A 12,418-nucleotide genomic window follows, 5' to 3' on the forward strand; every position below is an offset into this window, starting at 1 on the left:
TTTGTTTTTCATTCTTAAAATTCCCTATAGCTTTTTCCTTTACATATTTCAATTTTTAATAAACACACTGTATGGACAAAAGAATGGCAACAACTATATTTTAATGTTCTTTTCCCACCTCTAAATTGTTTTTCGTGAAAAGCCTCCATGGGAGCAGTTTGAATTCACTTTGTTTCAGGTTGTTTGTCCCAGAAAAAGGGAAAGAGAATAGAAGTTGTGATCAGATTAAGGAGTGGGGGAGATAAACAGAAATGGAATAAAATAAGAATGGAAAAGAAAAAGACAAAAATTGCAATTAAACAGTTTTGGTTTGTTGAGGTAATAACAGATGACTTGTTTTACTTATTAGTGTGCCTAAAACCAGGATTCCAAACTAATGTTAAGATGGTTTTGTTTATTGTATGTTTCAAAAAGTAATGGTTTCTAAAATGTTATTTCCAGACTCTAAAATAGAGCTCAAGCTTGAGAAGAGAGAACCACTAAAGGGCAGAGCAAAGACTCCAGTAACACTCAAGCAAAGAAGAGTTGAGCACAATCAGGTATCTAGTTTTATGATCACTGTATTCAGGTATAAGTAGTTTCCAGGCCTGTGTCCTAGTCTTTGGTTAATAGTTGACACCCAGATTCCATCACACTAAATATTGTTCATTCATTGTTCGTTAAATGGCATCAGAAATCTGAATTTTGTGTTGTCAGTAGTGTACCTGTGTTTACTGCAAAAGTGTGTTTAATAAATGTCTCATTTGTGTTTGATTCTGTGCTAAGCATGGTTCAAAGCCAGTCATACTGGTTTTGAAAATTTTTTTTTTTAGTTTTTACCATATCTTTGTAACTTTATTTTCCAATTACAGTTGACATTCAATATTATATTAGTTTCTTGTGTGCAGCGTAGTGGTTAGACATTTATGTAATTTACAAAGTGATCCTTTCAGTAAGTATAGCACCCACCTGGCATTATACATAGTTATTACAATATTATCAACTGTAATTGCCTATGCTGCACTTCACATCCCTGTGACTATTTTGTAACTACCAGTTTGTACTTCTTAATCCCCTGACCTCTTTCACCCGGTCCCCCAAGCTCCCTCTCATCTGGCAACCAACCATCAGTTCTCTGCATCTGTGAGTCTGATTCTGTTTTGTCTATTTTGTTTTTATTTATTTTTTTAAATATATTTTATTGATTTTTTACAGAGAGGAAGGGAGAGGGATAGAGAGCTAGAAACATCGATGAGAGAGAAACATCGATCAGCTGCCTCCTGCACACCCCCTACTGGGAATGTGCCCGCAACTAAGGTACATGCCCTTGACCGGAATCGAACCCGGGACCCTTGAGTCTACAGGCTGACGCTCTATCCACTGAGCCAAACTGGTCAGGGCTATTTTGTTTTTAGATTTCACCTGTGAGATTATATGGTATTTGTCAAAAAGAAATATTTTAAAAGATGGACATGCCTAAGTAATTCCTATGTTATTTCTTTAAAAGGCAGGGAATGGTTTTATATTTGTGTCTTTGTCTCTAGATTTCTTTCTTTCTTTTTTTTTTTTTTTTTTTTTTTTTTTTTTACTGATTTCAGAGAGGAAGGGAGAGGGAGAGAGAGATAGAAACATCAATGATGAGAGTCATTGATCGGGTGTCTCCTACACGACCCCCAATGGTATCAAGCCTGCAACTCGGGCATATGCTCTGACCAGGAATCGAACCGGAACCTCCCGGTTCATAGTGACTCAGGACCAACCACTGAGCCATGCTGGCCAGGCTGTGTCTAGATTTCTGGCTTTGCTTTTACTTTTGCCTGTCTTCTGTGACTTTTCCTTCAACTCTGAACTTAGTCTGGTTCTAAGACCACACTTTCTTGTTTAGATGAAAATTTACCTTTTTTATTATTGGTGAGGCAAGATGCACTTAGTGTAGAAACTAGGAAAATCTGGTGAAGGATACTGAAATAGATAAGCATGGATAATTTTGGCCCAGAGTATGAAGGCAAAATGATATAGAGCTAGCAAGAATGTGTGACTGTCAGATAACAGGGGAAAAGAAGGGAGGAAGGATGATATTAAAGACGGTTTAAAGGGTAATTGTTTTCGTTGGGGAAGCTAAACTGAAGGACAGGATAAATAATCAAAGGAGAGTAGATTGAGGAGACGACAGCAGAATTAGACAGTGGCCTTAGATAACAAAATTTTAAAATACAGAAGAGTGGAGAGACGAGTTTAATGATTCTTCAGTCACAGAGCCTCAACAGTTGTCAACATTTTATCAGTTTTATTTCATCTTCACATGTACTCTAATTCTTTGGTTTTGTTTTGCTTTTCACTGGAGTACATGAAAGCAAACCTCTGACTTGTTATTTCACACATTAAAATTTTGGTATATGTCTCTAAAACATAGCTGTTTCTATACACACACAATGCCATTTTCACACCTAAAAATTATTTTTCATATCTACTCTGTTTAATTCCTTCAGTTTCAGAAATGTCTCGTGATTAAATTATTCAAATTAGGATCCAAACAAATTCCACATATTATTTGTTGTTGTTTTTTATCTCAAATCTGTAGCTACTTCCCCTACAACTGTTTCTCCTCCCTCCATTTATTTGGTGAAGAAACCATGTTGGTTTGCTATATAGAATTCCTCATATTCTGGATTTGGCAATTGTTTCTTCAAGTGTCATTTAATTTGTTCTTCTATACTCTGTATTTCCTGTAGTCTGGAAGTTAGAGATTTATAGTGGGGCAATGCAATTGACCTTTCTGTGATGACAGAAATGTTTTGTATCTGCTGTCCATTATGGTAGCCCTGAGCCATATATAAGTATTGAATACTTGGAATGTGACTAGTGTGGCTGAGAAACTACTTTATAAACTTAAATTTAAATTACCACATGTGGTTAGTAACTACTGTATTGGACAGCACAGATTATAAAGTTGGTTAGATTCAGGTTCAGTTTCTTTGACAAGAACATTTCATAAATGGTGGTGTGGCCTTCATATTCCATCGTTTCACATGATGTCCTTTGGTTATGCTAAAATTAGTAATGGGTTCAAATGTTGAAAGCCTAATCCATTCATTATAAAGTTCTGCATCACCTTTCATTTAATGGTTTTGACAGCCATTTATGATTATTGCCCAGATCCATTATTTCATTTGCGGTTTTAAGATGATTTCTCTCATTCTCTCATTCCTTTACCTCTATAATTGGAATTTTTATAAAGAACTTTCTTCCCTGATGAACTGCTTAGTTACCTTAAAATAAAACTCATATAGGAATGCCAGAATAAATGTTTAATTCTTGTCTTTTATTTTCTACTTTTCAAATCAAAGTGCCCTAGTTACTTTGAAAAGGGATCATTAAATATCTTTTAATAGTATGGTATTTTTTCTTTTTTTCTTTTCATATGTTTTTATTGATTTGGGAGAGAGAGAAACATTGATCAGCTGCCTCCTGCACACCCCTTACTGGGATCAAGCCCCACTCAGGAATCGAACTGATTACCCTCTCAAATGCATTGGACGACACTCAAACAACTGAGCCACACTGGCCAGGAAAATAGTATGGTTTTATATATTTTATGATCAATTGCAGTCATTCTTTTTTCATGTTCAAATTATGCCATCTTTAGCTATTAAGGATTACTAACTTGGATCCTATTTCTTTTTATTGACCTTGTTTGTCTTTGATAGTTTCTTGTTTTCTGGCACAGTAAGATGACCCATGCTCATATATATTTCCTGCCTCTTACCATATCAGCCATTTTTCTAAAGAACCCTAATACTTTTAATAGAAAATATTATTTAGAGACTACCTACAATCTGGATGCAATCACATTAACTACTAATTTTATATAGCAGTGAGTTTCTTTTTAATTAATACTACTTAGTCCGTCTTCCTAAGTAGTTATAAAACTGAATTATAATTTTATAATTTTTTAAATTCTATTTTCTTCTCAAAGTCACTTGTGTATAGTGGATTCTGGTAGAAAAAATTCTTTATAATTTTCAGAATATCTTTTCTGGTTGTATTAGTTTTCTGTGAAGATGATTACTTCTAAATTAGATAATGATAGTCAAGAATAAAACTGATTAATAGTCCTCAACCAAAGAATTCAATAAACTTGAACAAAGGAAAATATAATTTATAGAGAAAAGTATCCATCCCACCCCTTTTCCCAGCTATTCCCACAGGTAATAAATATATTTCTTGTGTTTCCTTCCATAGAAGAAAATAATCATTAAATGGTACTTAGCCCTTTTTTATTAACCATAATAGTTTTAATAGATGTTTCATAAGAATTTTTGATGAAGGGATTATTTTAGTTATTTATTAAAAATAAAACATAACATGGGAAGTCCTGGAATTTGGTAGCTAACTAATTTTAAGGAAAAAGACATTGTCTACCCAAGCCCCCAACCTTCATGAATATAGGCTAAATGTTTGGTCTTTACATTGTATCGGTTGCATAAATGGTAAATATTACACCTTTCAAGCAATGCAGTTTTATATTCATTGAAGAGTTTTAAAATACTGAGTTTGATAATACCAGATAGACTATTTTACCTAGACTGTTTTAAAATAGAATATTTTAAAAATACTTCTAATTGTTTATATTGGCATTGATTATTAAAGAGGAAGCAATGAGGTGCATTATAAGTCAGTTATAATATTATCTTTTTTTTTTTTTTTTTTAATATATTTTATTGATTTTTTTACAGAGAGGAAGGGAGAGGGAGATAGAGAGTTAGAAACATCGATCAGCTGCCTCCTGCACATCTCCTACTGGGGATGTGCGCGCAACCCAGGTACATGCCCTTGACCGGAATCGAACCTGGGACCTTTCAGTTCGCAGGCCGACGCTCTATCCACTGAGCCAAACCGGTTTCGGCAGTTATAATATTATCTTAAACAAGTTCTCAGCTCTGGCTGCACATTAGAATCCCTTTAGGAGCTATAAAAATTCAGTATGCACAGGCCCTTCTAATTCTGACTTGATTGGTCTAAGGTAGGGTTGGGGTATGTTCTTTATATTGATATGTTTTTTTTAAAAAGCTCCCAGATGATACTGTGCTTTAAGGATTGAGATTGAAACCGTTGTGTCCTTCTAGTCAAATAATCAGGAACTTAACTATTAATAAGCATTAATTATATGTATATGTAATTTGTTCACAGATTTGTCTTTTTACTAACATTAAGTTTGCATTCAACAAAAATTTCCTAATTGAGAGCAGGAAAAAGGACTCAGAGGTTCAGATTATGAGTCAAAGGGAAACTACAAAATCAGTCCAGTGAGACTGTCAGTATCTTGTGGGGTTTGGTACTAATACTTCCAACCAAATAAGCATACTTATTGCATGACCACTCTTGTCCCAGGATAAGAGTAAAATATATTCACCTTTATTTTTGTTTTATGTTTTTAAATATATTTTATTGATTTTTTTACAGAGAGGAAGGGAGAGGGACAGATAGTTAGAAACAGAGATGAGAAAGAAACATCGGTCAGCTGCCTCCTGCACACCTCCTACTGGGGATGTGCCCGCAACCAAGGTACATGCCCTTGACCGGAATCGAACCTGGGACCCTTCAGTCTGTCGGCCAACGCTTTATCCACTGAGCCAAACCGGTTAGGGCAATATATTCGCCTTTAAAATTAACGGACATTGACTCAAATATAAAGAAACACCCTTTATCTAGATAAAATACTAGCTTGAAAGCAAAAGTGACCATATATGCGCACTCTAATATGCTAATCATGGATGGCTTTTTCTAGTTAAAAGAATTTTAAAGGATCATCTGGTAATGGTGGCTTCAACGTTGAATAGCTTGATGCTTGGGGTGCAGAATCTCAGGTCCCATACCTGGGCTACTACATGAGAATCTGCATTTTAACAAAAGCTGCAGTTGGCTGAAACACACAGTACAGTTTGAGAAGCACTAGTCTAATGGCTTTCAAGCTATTTTATAAGGACTGGTAATTTAATTTTTTAAATGAGGGAATATTACTCAGCTTTTCAAGGAAGAAATGAATCATGGACCGGATGGTAAAACAGTAGTGTGTCACTATTATCTTTCTATAGTGAGGAGTGGGTAGCACTGAGAGAGGTTTGGCTGTGACAGGTTAGGCATGCATGTTCATGAAAGAGGTGACACCAAGTTTTTGTTGCTATTTAATTTTAATGTCTTTAAGAAGAGTTTGACACCTGGGAATTTTTAAGTTCAGATAGCTGTGTATGGATTATAATTTAAACTGATTCTATTTAATAGTTTAATAGTCCTAACCACAGGAAACGAATAATGTTTAACAATTATAAAATTTTATTTTGTTTTAAAAGGATTCTGACTTGTAACAAATGACTTTTTTATAAGTCAAAGAAAGTCTCTCATGCTCAGCCTCAGCCTGCTTGTTGATTAGACGGTCAGAGATGCAGCTGCAATGCTAGAGGCAAATAGCACACAGCAGTCACAAAAGGAGTCAGTGGCGAATTGATGCACTTTTTCTCCCCTTGTTTCTATTACAATTTGTGAGCTTCTATAGTTGGACTCTTGAATGTATTTTTACCATCCGTTAAGTATTTTCTGATAACTACATATCAGTTCAGTCAATACATATAGAAATATATTGAGGGCATAGCATTGTTTGCAAATGCTGGCATTTGGAGAGTTTTCATGGCTTATCTGTGCTAATATGGCCATTATTAAGGTGTTTGATGTTAGAATATGACTTTTTAATGTGTCGATGTTGATTAGAGCTATTCTCAAGCTGGAATAACTGAGACTGAATGGACAAGTGGATCTTCCAAAGGCGGACCTCTGCAGGCATTAACTAGGGAATCCACAAGAGGGTCGAGAAGAACTCCGAGGAAAAGGGTGATGCAAGGCTTATTGCTTAGAATTGGGTTTTCAGATTGGTAGGGTTTTAGTGATTATTTTATATTTATTGTTTTTGTTTTGTTTTCAAACTAACAGGTGGATACTTCAGAACATTTTCGTATAGATGGTGCAATAATTTCAGAGAGTACTCCCATAGCTGAAACTATAATGGCTTCAAGCAACGAAACCTTAGTAAATATGTTTCATAAACTATACAAGTTGTATTCTTTGTAAACTACCCTTTAATTAGAATTGGGGAGGTGGTGATTTTTGGCAAATATCAAACTTACATGTTTTTAAACATATGTTAAACTTATTCCCCACATAATTCTCAATTTAAGATTTTCAATATAGCCAATTTATATATGTATAAATTTAATTCATTGCGCAAGAATCCAAAGTATTAAAAGGATACTTTTTTGCTAAAATATTTAAAGAGTGATAAGGCTTCACATGTGAGAACCACTGACTATATTCATTTCTGGGTCCTTTTGCCTAAATTTTTATTAAGGGAAAGTTCTAATAATATAGAAATAAAATATATTTTTCTTTTTTTCACATGTCTTTGTTATGTTTGGATAATTCTGAGTCTGAATAATTTGAATCTTGGCAGGTTGTCAATAGGGTGACTGGAAATTTCAAGCATGCAGCTCCTATTCTGCCAATCACTGAATTCTCAGACATACCCAGAAGAACACCAAAGAAACCATTGACAAGAGCTGAAGTAAATGAATAAAATTTAGATCGATGTTATCATTGATCTTTTAAAGAGGAAATACTTATATTTGTTTTTTAGAAGTGGGAGGGAGCAGAGCTTTATTGGGTGGGGGGGGGTGTGTGTGTATGTGCACGCGCACATATATTTTTAAAGACATACTTCGGCTAGTGACAATAAAAAGTAACCGATGTAATATGATGTGCTAATACTATCCTCTTGCTGCTACTGTGTGCCTCTTAACTTACAGTTTTCAAGGGAGTGGTCATTTGTGTGCTGCTTATAACATGTTCTCTTCGTTATGGATGAGAGTTGAAAGTATAACTGGGCAATACGGGAGGCTATACTATCTTTCACTGAAAGGTCAAATAATGGGACTTTAAAATGACTTTGTATGATGCTTCATTTGATTAACTCCTGTATAATTAAGCTTTAAAGTACTAACTGCATGATGCATTACAGTTTTAATGAATTTTTACCAAAGGTTATTTTGATAGGGGCATAAAGGCAAACAAGGAAAACAATCAGGTTGTTGAAAAGTATATATCTTATGTTTTTTTAAGTTAGGAAGATTAGATTGACTGCTTTAAAACACATACTGAAATTTGTTAAAGGTCCATATTAATTTGGTATCTTCTATATTTGATCATTTATTACAAAGTATTTTTTTTAAATGTTTTTGTTGATTTTTTTTAAGAAAGAGGAAGGCAGAGAGGGAGAGAGAAACATTGATGAGAAAGAAACATTGATTAGCTGCCTCCTGCAGGCCCCCTACTGGGCATTGAGCCTCAAAACTCTGGCATGTGCCCTGACCAGGAATCAAACTGGCAGCTTCTAAGGTTCATGGGACTACGCTCAACCAACTGAGCCACCCCAGTCGGGCTTATTATGAAGTTTTTAATGGAGGAAAAAACAATGTACTCTTAATGTTAATGAAAAGCATGGGAAATCCAGTGGGGGAACTTATACTGCCATATTAGCTTCACTGAATTTTTGTTTCTTTTACTTTAACTTGTTAATTTTTAATGTGTGGCTAACCCTCCCCCCCCCCCCCCATTATCACAACATCTTAAATTTGAAGAAATTTGGAAATGTGTGGATACTTAGGTGATAATGAATTTAGAAATAGCAGTTAAAAGCTAGGATAGATTTAAGTGCATTCTCTTCTCTGAAACTTCCATTTAAAATATATTTTCATTGTTGCACATTTACACTAATTTTTAACTTTGGTTGTTTGTTTCTTATTAGGTGGGAGAAAAAACAGAGGAAAGAAGAATAGAAAGGGATATTCTTAAGGAAATGTTTCCCTTTGAAGCATCTACACCAACAGGAATTAGGTATTCAGATACATTGAAACAAGTATTAGTGTATTCTATGGGGGCATTTTTATTTATTCACTTATTTATTCCCACCTTTTTTTAGATATAATGGACACATAAAATTATATATATTTAGGGTATACAACATGATTATTTAATACACATAAATGGGAATTTTAATTTTTCATTCTTCACAAAAAGTTAACTATACTTGTGTTCTCAGAATTAAACTGTTCTTTGGGAAGATTTCCAAGCTATCAGTTCATATTCTGGAAAATTGAGTCAGTTTCAAAATTAACTTTGTTAAACTGAAGGATTATAAAGAAATAATTTACCTATTTGTAAAGAAGGAAATCATTGTTTTCACTGAGAGATTGTTTTCTGATTGAAAAGACTATATTTAGATATCTGTTGAATTGTTTCCTGACTGAAGGAATCACAACCAAACTACCTTATTTCTTTCCTCTTATCTCCTAAATATATTAGCTCTGAAAAGACTTTAAGAAGGCAAGTTTAGTGAATATTTATCAATGTTCTGAGTATTATTTTTTAATAAAAGATAATGCATCTTTTAAATGGAAAATGTATAGAAGTTTTAAGTAGCTTGACCTCACTGTTTATATGTGACATTTACCTACTGTTAACTCAAGGAATGCATTTGGAATAAGGAGTGGTAATGATATTTTATATTACTTATGTAACTCATGACTTTATCTAAAATTTATTTTTTTCTTTGTCCTTTTATTCCCAACAGTGCTAGTTGTCGCAGACCAATCAAAGGGGCTGCAGGGCGGCCATTAGAATTCAGTGATTTCAGGATGGAGGAATCTTTTTCATCGAAATATATTCCTAAGTATATTCCTTTGGCAGATGTCAAGCCAGAAAAGACAAAAAAGGGACACTCCATTCCCATGTGGATAAAAATTTTGCTGTTTGTTGTTGTGGCCATTTTTTTGTTTTTGGTCTATCAAGCTATGGAAACCAACCAAGTCAATCCATTCTCTGGTTCTTACCTTGGCAACTCTAAACGTGTCAACTGAATGATATCTCTTTGGCACACTCAACTTGGTCTCCTATTTTTAATAACTGTATAAAAAAATTTGTGTACACTTTTGACGCAAGAGCTAAATATAATGTGATTCACCTCAAATGTAGTATTCCATTGAAAAGTAAGCGATATATAAATGGACTTCATTTAAATGTTTTGGACTTTGGACTAGCAGGAGATCACTTCGTGCCATACAAATAATCTTTTTTAGCTCTGGAACTTTTTTGTAGACTTTATTTTTTTAATGTGGGCATCTTATTTCATTTTTGAGAAAAATGTATATTGTTTCTGTGTTTCAAGAAGGGCAAAATGTATAATGTGAAGCTACACATTTAAATACTTTGAATTCTTACAGAAAAGATTTAAGAATTATTCTCTGCTGAATAAAAACTTTAGAGATATGTGAAACATGAAATTTGGTAAGAGAAAAAGTAACTTGGAGTTGTACTTTTTGTAACAGCAACAAAGTTTAATGGTGTTTATGGGGAAAAGTACGGCAATAATCTCTTCAGTAACTTTTTATTACTAGTAATGCTATTAGTGTAGGTAGCCCTGTTGTACTCACTTTTTAAAAAATTTCTAGTATCATGAATGTCCTACTTTGGTAAGACCCATTTAAATACAGTTGAATTTTAGCAGTAATCTTTTAGTGCTAAAGATTCCTATATGTATATGTTTTAGAAAACTGTTAACTGGCTATCCATGTTTTTAAAAGCTGTTTAGCTAGCTAGAAGGCTATAATTGGGAACCTGTATTTTTTATTTTACAGCTAAAAATATTGTCAATCCAGTTTGCTACCAAATATTTTTTAGATAAATAGGTGTGTGTCTATTTAGAAATTAGAAACTTTACACACTGGTCTTTGTTTCCATTTGAATTCCTTATTGCATTGTCTTCTGTTACTAAAAACAAATTTTGCCAAGTTTTTTTTGCCCTGTTTCCCAACATAATTTGACTTTAAAATGCAGAAAGTATTAGCTTTTAAATTACATAAACTTTTCTTGGATACACAGTAGTTACATAAATTTGTGAACTCTGAATATGAGGTGGGCATTATGATTTTTGTGTACTCTTGAAGTGGTTAACTTTATCTTGTGGTTGATGTATTTTTTTTAGCTAAAACTTACCTCATGTATAACTTGGTTAATTAATTGAAATTTCAACAGAATCAAGGAAAACAAAAATTTTAAACTTACTCATTTGAGTTACTAATTTTACAGTCTTTGCCATAAGCACACTAAAAATGTAAGTTATTTTTAAATGCCATCTGAAATAAAAAGATACTTTTGCAAAAGGGAAAATGCTGAAGGTGTATATTTAGACCAGCAAACAATTTTTATTTGAATTAGCCCATTTCTGATATTTAGCTTTTAGATATTTTGTAGACATTTTTCACTTGGCAGTTTATCAGAAATGTTTATAGGCCTGAGGGAGTAAGAAACATATAGGTCAGAAATGCTTGCCTCTTTGAGTAAAAGTGTTTCTTTGAGATGAGCCACACAGGGGGCACATTTTACTCAACTTTCCTGCGTAAGGTAATAGCAGTCTACTTTCACTTTCTTTGTTTTTAAACTTTGTTTCCCATTTTGTTTTCGATCTTTTGTTTATAATTAGAAATTGTGAGAAGCTGCATTTACTGTTTAAAAATGTGGGATGATAAATCAGACTTAATATGTATGTAAGATCAATTTTCTAATAGGAAAGATGTGGTCCAAAATAGCAAAAGTAGGACCAGATAAAAGTCTCCCCATCCCCCCACCCCCCCATGTGTATTTGGTCTTTTGTGTGTGTCTGTTTTACTCGACTAGAATTAATGTGTCCTTGATGTAAACGCAAAGCATTTCTTCCCAATTAAACTGTAGATGTAGACTTTACAATATAATTCAACAATAAAAAAATAGTTAATCTCTAGTTTTGTCATTGCAATAAATGCTTTTTAGATTGCACAAATTACAAAATGTCCTGATAACATTTCTTATGTGATATTTATGGATTGTTGCATTTTAGTTCTCATTTTCAGTCAGCTCCTTTATGTTTTGTTCTAATCATTGTAGTAATCGGGTCCTTGTTTATTCATAGGTAAGTAGTATGTAGCCATTATGTGTACTGGGAGAATGACAAGGAAGCTTACAGAGGCACCTCTCTCTCTCTCTCTCTCTCTCTCTCTTTACAATGTAGAAACTACTTCTTTTCAGTCATCTTCCTCCACCCTTTCCCAGCTTTATTGTCTTAGTACTTTTCTGAGGCATCATGACAGTCTTTTTTTTTTTAATATATTTTTATTGACTTCAGAGAGGAAGAGAGAGATAGAAAATAGAAACATCAATGATGAGAGAATCATTGATTGGCTGCCTCCTGCACGCCCCACTCTGGGGATCGAGCCCACAACCTGGGCATGTGCCCTTGGCCGGAATCGAACCGGGGAACCATCAGTCTGTAAGCTGACGCTCTACTAACTGAGCAAAACCG

At 33.9% G+C, this 12,418-nt stretch overlaps 1 protein-coding gene across 8 annotated transcripts in view; it reads left to right on the forward strand.

Annotated features, from left to right (window-relative positions):
- Window positions 1-11,860, forward strand: part of TMPO (thymopoietin) — a 33,323-nt gene extending 21,463 nt beyond the window's left edge. For 3 of the 8 annotated variants that reach the window (XM_036300548.1, XM_036300549.1, XM_036300550.1), the window contains 6 exons: window positions 442-539; window positions 6,745-6,864; window positions 6,964-7,059; window positions 7,481-7,591; window positions 8,831-8,919; window positions 9,656-11,860. In XM_036300548.1, coding sequence (XP_036156441.1) covers window positions 442-539; window positions 6,745-6,864; window positions 6,964-7,059; window positions 7,481-7,591; window positions 8,831-8,919; window positions 9,656-9,941 — 800 coding nt within the window. In that variant the 3' untranslated portion in view covers window positions 9,942-11,860. Of the gene's footprint in view, window positions 1-441; window positions 541-6,744; window positions 6,865-6,963; window positions 7,060-7,480; window positions 7,592-8,830; window positions 8,920-9,655 lie in introns of those variants that run through there. The other 5 variants (XM_036300551.1, XM_036300552.1, XM_036300553.1 and 2 more) reach the window with 3 other exon arrangements.
- Window positions 11,861-12,418: the final 558 nt, after the last annotated feature.

Source organism: Myotis myotis, unplaced genomic scaffold, assembly GCF_014108235.1.
Source record: "Myotis myotis isolate mMyoMyo1 unplaced genomic scaffold, mMyoMyo1.p scaffold_m19_p_3, whole genome shotgun sequence".
NCBI lineage: Eukaryota > Metazoa > Chordata > Mammalia > Chiroptera > Vespertilionidae > Myotis > Myotis myotis.